Source organism: Meleagris gallopavo, chromosome 1, assembly GCF_000146605.3.
Source record: "Meleagris gallopavo isolate NT-WF06-2002-E0010 breed Aviagen turkey brand Nicholas breeding stock chromosome 1, Turkey_5.1, whole genome shotgun sequence".
In the NCBI taxonomy this organism is placed as follows: Eukaryota; Metazoa; Chordata; class Aves; order Galliformes; family Phasianidae; genus Meleagris; species Meleagris gallopavo.
The window spans coordinates 12,779,287-12,786,524 of NC_015011.2; the positions used below are offsets into that span (position 1 = coordinate 12,779,287).

The 7,238-nt window shown below is 37.7% G+C and overlaps 1 protein-coding gene across 2 annotated transcripts; it reads left to right on the top strand.

The window, feature by feature from the left end:
- Nucleotides 1-16: 16 nt before the first annotated feature.
- On the top strand, nucleotides 17-6,840 carry ARMC10 (armadillo repeat containing 10). 2 transcript variants are annotated; one of them, XM_010725126.3, is made up of 6 exons: nucleotides 17-421; nucleotides 1,050-1,198; nucleotides 2,150-2,284; nucleotides 3,586-3,762; nucleotides 4,856-4,927; nucleotides 6,218-6,840. In XM_010725126.3, exons 2-6 carry the CDS (start codon nucleotides 1,052-1,054, stop codon nucleotides 6,470-6,472), a joined length of 786 nt encoding a protein of 261 aa, XP_010723428.1. In that variant the 5' UTR covers nucleotides 17-421; nucleotides 1,050-1,051; the 3' UTR covers nucleotides 6,473-6,840. The 2 variants fall into 2 exon arrangements, with proteins under 2 accessions (XP_010723428.1, XP_003201943.1); XM_003201895.4 differs by lacking the exon at nucleotides 17-421 and having other exon boundaries at nucleotides 768-1,198.
- The last annotated feature ends 398 nt before the right edge of the window (nucleotides 6,841-7,238 follow it).

Genomic DNA, 7,238 nt, shown 5'->3' on the forward strand with positions numbered 1-7,238 from the left:
GGCAGGGCCGGCAGCGCGGTGAGCGCCGGGAAGGCCCGCTGCTGCGGGGCGGGTTTACAGCCGGAGTCTCCTCTGGAGAAAGTCAGAACTTGCCTGCACGCTTTCCCGTGTAACGCAGTGTAGGGAGCCTGCTGCTGCAGGGCTTGGAGCCCCTGCGGTTCTGTGATCCTGACAGAACGGCCTTTCTCTGTTCACCGCGGGACTCCATCACGGAGCAGCGCCGTTCCTGACATCTGGGCTGTGGCTTTGTGAGAGGAGCGCAGTACGCGGGCACAGCGTCACCAGCATGATTTCTGCAAGCAGTAGGCTGCAAATCAGAAGGCTTATTCACTTTCCCTGCAATGTCCAGACAGATCTCCACATTTCATCTTGTGGAACACAAGGAAAAAGTTAACGTTCAGTGAACATTCCCTGTAATTTTGTAAGGAAGGTTTGCTGTTAATTAACCTTAGAGAAATACACCTCAAGCTCTTGTTACGCATTCCTTTTCTTTTCCTTCTTTTTATACCTTGAGAAGAAGTAGTCACTGCATTCAGGAAAAAAGATGAAAGTCGTGCTGTGGTAAAGAAAAATCTTTTTGCCACTATATGGTTGTTGGGTACAATCAAACATAGATTATGTATGTATTTGTGGACAGCGGGTCGAGGGAAGTGATTGTTCCACTCTGCTCTGCCATGGTGAGGCTGCATCTGGAGTATTGGGTCCAGTTCTGGGCTCCCCAGTTCAAGAGATAGGGAACTGCTGGAGAGAGTCCAGTGGAGGGTCATGAACTGGGAGCCTGGAGCACCTCCTGTGTGAGGAAAGGTTGAGACCTGGGGCTGTTCAGCCTGGAGAAGAGAACGCTGGAGAGGGATCTCATCACTGTGTATAAATATCTGAAGTACAGGAGTCAAGTCACTGGGGGCAAACTCTTTTCAGTGGCGTGCAGCAATAGAACAAGGGACAATAGGGAGAAACTGGAACAGAGTTAAAACTCAACTTGCTAAAAAAGCATTCGTTGCGAACTAAGTGAAATGTCTCAAACTTAGTATTATTTAATTTTTAAACAGTGATGGAAGAAATTCCTCCATCACCCCACAGCATGGATGCAGACGCTCTACAGAAGCTTATTCATTTGCTCAAGGCCACAGATGATCCATTAATTCAGGAGCAAGCTTTAATCACTCTCAGTAACAGTGCTGCCTTCTCTGTAAATCAAGTAAGTATTGTTCTGTAGAAAACAACAGCATTTCACTACCGATCAGTATGGAAAATGAAGGACGCTGTTTTGCTTACGAGTGTCACAAGATTGAGAGCTGGGTTAACCTGTATTCTAAATTTTGTTTTATGTTTATGCCTTAGTTTCATGCTAGTCCAAAGAATGCAATTAATCAGCCTCACAAGATTTCTGTGCTTAATATTTGTATACATTAAATGTACTTAAACTCTGTACAATGTCCTGTATTTTCAAAGTGCTGTAAATATGTCTTTTGCTGCCTTCAGTTATATAATGTTAATTAAAAGGCTGAATTTGAGACAGGTTAGATAATCTCAGATCCAATCTGAAAACTACAGAAATATTTTCAAGTAGCTTTGATGTTTACAAAGCTGTGTGCCATTTGCAGCAGCTTCCCTGCCATCCAGCTCTCTTTGATTCAGTTGGAAATATGATGCAGAAAAGCTTTGGCTCTAAGCAGGCATGTTCGAAATTTCAGTTGAATTAATAGATTCCAAGTCAAAGTGCATCTTAGAGATTATATGTCTTACAATTAACAAGCTGTATCAAATCCTTCTTCAATTAAGCACTAGCAAAATGGGTTTTATTCTGAGTGCTTTAGGAGCTTGCTTAATTTGCAAGCTCTTCAAAATTCTATTATTTTATGGGCAACTCTATAGAAGGTTGTATGCTGTTGGTGTCTCTCAAATGAAATTATATTCCAATGCAATTTTGAGACTATGAGCTGGTGGCAGTTTTAAAATAAATACCATAGTTTATTTTTATATGCAATCATAATACAAAAAATAACAAACTAAGACTTTAAACAGAGTAGTCTGTTCCGAAAGTTTTAATTCACACAATTTCCTTTGCACAAAAAGAAACTTTGAGTAAAGCTTTCAGCATTTAATTTAAAATTTGCAACGGTCTTATTGAGTACCTTTTATATTTCAGGATATAATTCGAAATTTGGATGGCCTTTCTGTAATTGGAGGGATGCTCTTGGATTGTGTTCCCACAGTTAAAGAAAAAGCACTAAATGCACTTAATAATTTGAGTATGAATATTAAAAATCAGGAAGAGATACAGGTAAGTTTATTACAGGGAAAAAATACAAGTAGTTGAGACACAGGAAGTAGTGTGGGGCTTTCAGCATATTTTTAAAATATGAGGGAGAATGCTAAAATGTCTTGAGGTTAGACATAAGAGTCATCAGTTGTAGATGATCTGTGCACCCTAAGGCCAAATGGATAACTTAATGCATTTGTATCACTGGCAATTTATTTTTTGAAAAAGCACCAAGGAAACTAAGCAGGCTGTATTTAGCTTTCACCAAGTGCTGCTAAACAGAGATACTGCTGTTAGGTTTATAGGGAAATAATGTGAGGCAAAGTGATTTCGAAATATCCCTAGAACATCAGTAAGGTCGTGCAATAAGACGGGTAGCAGTCTGAGTCTCACATGACTCCCTAGGCAAGGGAACTGGATGAGAAAATGGTAATTGATCCTCTGGGCTTGTCTGTGGTGTTTTACTCTTTAAAAAAACCCATCTGTAATAATGGTAGTAAGTCCTGCTGATAAATACAGTAGATGGTACAGATGAGATGGGACCAGCCATCAGAAAAAGCCTCTTATGGCATTACTTGATCAAGAAGTGTCCAAGCAGTGAGCTTACATGCAGATTTGAAGACTTTTGGAAGCCTTTTCTTTAGCATGATAGAAAGACACTTTGATTATACACTGTCATTTATAGCATCTTTAGAGCTGAGCAACTTTTTTTAAAGTAGTGCTTGCCCGTGGCAAATATTTATATAGACATGCAGGTAGAAAACAACTCCTTTGACGAAGGCAAAGTAATTTTTTCTTAGAGCTCCAAAGTTCACTGTGTGATGTCATTCAGAAAAAAATTTTGTAGATAATAGTTGCCAGTGTCAGTTGTCATCACCATTCTTGAGATGTATTCCAGTGAATGGACCATGTAATTGGAAAGAAGGATTTCTTTCCAAGCCTTATCCTTGGCTTGTTCTGAACATTTAAGACCTTAGTTGCTTTAAGTAGGTGATTTTCAAAATAACCCCTTGAAGCAAATGCGCCACTTCTGAGATGGTGTCAAAGCAATTTAAGTTTTCAGAGTAATTTATGCTTCAGGAAAGTTAAGGAGTGTAAGTCTGGCCTGTCTGCTTCTATCAGGTCACAGAATTTGTATGTATTAAAAATGAAACAAAACATAAGTGCTTGTTTCTAAGTACCTTGATCAGATTATGTATTCAACAAGCAGTGTTCAGTAGGTATTTACGTTCCTGTTGCTAGACTGTTGATGCTATTTGTGAATAGAAAATCTGCTTGTCTCAAAGAAATGTCTTTCCTTTTCATCTTTTCTTTTTCCCAAGGTATATATTATGCAAGTTTGTAAGAACATTGAATCAGCTCCTCTGAACTCTGATCTGCAGCTAGCTGGACTCCGATTGTTGACAAATATGTCTGTTACCAATGACTATCATTATAAGATGATAAACAAGATTCCATGCTTTCTTCATTTGCTTTCAGAAGGATCTGAAAGGACACAGGTATTGAGTACTGTATTGTTATAAACCGTTTATGAAGCTGTTTTACTTGCCTCCTTTCTACTGTTTTTGTAACATGGTTTAGAGTGTGCTTAGAAAAATAAGGATTTATTGGCAATAGCTGACAGTCCATAAAAAATGACATATGCATATCTATATTACTTACTCCACATAAATTCAGGAAGAATGGAGAGAGGGAAGGAAGAGAATCTTGATAGCGCAGTTATTGGGCTAGAGCTGTAGCTAGCAAAACCCTACTGTGTGCACAGTTTTTGCTCACTTCATCTACTACAGCAGCTCTAGAGTTCTGCTTACCAAACACTGCAATTGCACAACAGGGCAAGAAAGATCTGCATTTGAAAGGCCTCACGGATGCATGAATTCTTGCGATATTCCATCAATATCAATGCACTGAATTGTTCTACCAGATCAAAAATAACTTTCAGCAGTACAAAGTTCCACTAAAGTTACTAGATATACTTCACTGAAGTACAATAAATAGTATTTGGCCTTTTTCCAGTGTTTATATAAAAGATTAGTGCCACAAAGTCCAGGAAAGGACAAAGCTGTGTTTGTGTGTGCTTCTGATCACGTTTTAAGCGCTTGTTTATTTTTTAGCTCTGCATCCTGTTCCTTATTGCTTATACTTTAGATTAACATCTCCTTTCACAGTCTCACCTCCTACATTTAAAATACTAAGGAAGCTCAGTCCTAGATTTCAAACTTATATAAGCCTTGCTGATGTAATTGTGTGAAAGCTTAAATCCTGGAAAAAAAACAAAATCTATCTTCTTTTCATGTTAAAAAAAGAAGACAGTGCAGACTATACTGGAGTCCTTACAGTCTGGTGACCATGTTAAAAGAATGATTTTCATGAAATTCCTTGCTTTAGTGAAAAATCCAGATTCTCTGAAAGAAGGTGAGAATTTGTTTGAGATTATCAGAATAAAGGAAACCAGAAGTTAGTGGGCTACACTAAAAAGTGGTGGGTATGCTTGGAGTAGAGAGGCATGCCAAAGGTGCCAGGGAGCACTAATCTCTGCTCACACATTCCGGTTCTGGAGACTGCAATGATCATGCATGTTCCTCATTTCAGATACAAGTTTTGAAAGTCCTTGTGAACTTGTCTGCAAACCCAGCCACAACAAGACACTTTCTTAAAGCTCAAGTAAGGTTTTAGTTTATTTTTTTAGCAATTATTTACGTGTATGTATGTAGATGTGTACGTGTAATATGTTTAAATTCTTCTAATCCAAGCTTATATGTAACTCTGAAGTAAAGTTTTAGTAAGTAACTGGTTCATATAAATAATTAGAAGTATACATTCTTTCACAGGTTAGCATTCTAGGTTGTGGTATATTACAGATTACATTACTTGCAAATGTACAGGGCATATGTACTTGAAAGCACTTAGTCATACTTCCTGTATAATATTCCAGATCATAGGATCACAGAAAAGCTTGGGTTGGAAAGAACCTCTATAGATCATAGAGTTCCAGCCCCCTTGCCACCCACCAGTAGGTTCCCCAGGGCCCCATCCAGCCTGACCTTGAGTTCCAGAGATGCAGTATCCACAGCTTCTCTGGGCAGCTGTGCCTTACTGCTCTCATAACGAAGATTTTTTTCCTAGTGTCTAATCCAAACCTCTTTTAGTTTAGAGCCAAACAGGGGTAAGGTGGAGAAGCCCATTCTCACTTTCCCTTTTCACCTTTTCAATTGCTAATGCACCTAATAAAATTAAATTCCACTGAAATCCCCCACCTCTTTATTCAAATGCACCCATAAATCTTTTTCTCTAGGCATTATGAATTAACTTATCTTGTGCATCACTTGTCTTCATGGAGAACTTTATCTGACACTTCCCATTGCTGGCTTAACATACACATTTGTTTCAGTTACATCCTTTTCTCATACCAAAAACAAAAGGTTTGGGGCTGGAATGGTTCTGCACCTTCTTCCTCCTCACTAAAATATGTTTCTTAAAATATGCAGTGGCTGATTTTTAAAAAGCAAACTTTTTACTTCTGAGGTATTTCCCAGAAGCAGAGCTAGTCTAGATACTACTGGATTTTCACAATTAAAACACGATTAGGGTAGGCATATGTTCAGTTCTATCAGAGATGTTAACAAACATTTAGATTACCACAGAAGGCAAAAGTAACATTACTTGAAGAAAAACAGGCTCTCTTACAGACAGAAAGCTTCCACACCACTCTATTTTAGAAACTGAAAGTATGAAGTATTAATTAGCTTATGACACACATCTTTTCAAAAGAGTAAACATGAATGCTGTGCAGGTTTCCTGCTCGATATCTCAGCATATGTAGTTCTGGTATTTCACAAGATTTCTGACTTAGATTGTTTAGGTGCAGATTTCTTTTCTATTTTTTAAAGTTAGATTTAGCTAGATGTACTTAACACTGATGATTAAATATGGATCATTTATTTAATGTCCTAGGTGCCATCGCTGTTGTTACTCTTTGACAACTGTATAAACACAGATATTCTGCTCAGAGCCCTGGTATTTGCAGCAAATTTGAAAAAGAACATGAACAGTGAAGATGGCATCATGATGGAGGATGAATACAGTGAAGACTCCGTTTTCTCTATACTCTGCAGGGATTCTACTGCATTTGCTCAGAAGCTGGCATCTTTACTGCATCACCCTGACACAGATGTGAAAGAGCAAGTTGTGAGACTACTAACACAGTAGTAATTTACTAGTGACTGAAAAATGTCTAATCTTAAGATTAGATATTAAAAAAATGTTGAATATTGCTATTGTACTTGGCAATCAATCACAAGAGACTCTATATTAAACACATTGTGGAGTATAACAGATTTCTTGTAAAAAGCAAGATAAGAAACAGGTTACTTAGCACTGAGAAACCACTATACAACTGGTATATGTAAACAGAGGGAGGCACATTTTAAAGCATGAATCTTTTACATGTACAGTGAACATTTTTAATTCATGAATAAAGTCTATCTACATTCTTAAGGCTAGAATTTTTGTGCCTTAGATATTTACAGCTGTTGAATAAGCATCTATATAATGATGCATTAAAGATTCAGCAATCAGTGCTTAGTTGTTTTCATTTTATTACTCTGATACCTGTTAAACAGCTGCAGGCAAATATTAGAAAATCTGAAAAACAGTGCCAAACTATCACTGACTTCCTGTAGAAACAGTATTTTCAATGAAAAATGCATATTAAAATTATGTAGCCATATGTTTAGTACCTCTACTCCATTTAGTTAAACTACAGTGCAGTCAGACACGACATGAAACATTTCTATACTTCAACAAAATCAAAGGATTTTTATCTCCTTTGGAGGACTGATAGCTTTAAATGAAAGCATACATATTTTTCAAATTATATTACTGTCAAAGAATCTGCAAATGCAACTCAATTATCTTTGTTAAAAGAAGCCAGGAAGAGCAGTATCATGCACATTTTTACAAAAGCTTCCTGTTC

Coding starts and splice junctions, on each gene's coding strand:
- ARMC10 (XM_010725126.3), top strand. CDS start 1,052: ATGGAAGAAATTCCTCCATCACCCCACAGCATGGATGCAGACGCTCTA. Junction 1,199..2,149: donor CTGCCTTCTCTGTAAATCAA/GTAAGTATTGTT, acceptor TTTATATTTCAG/GATATAATTCGAAATTTGGA. Junction 3,763..4,855: donor AAGGATCTGAAAGGACACAG/GTATTGAGTACT, acceptor TCCTCATTTCAG/ATACAAGTTTTGAAAGTCCT.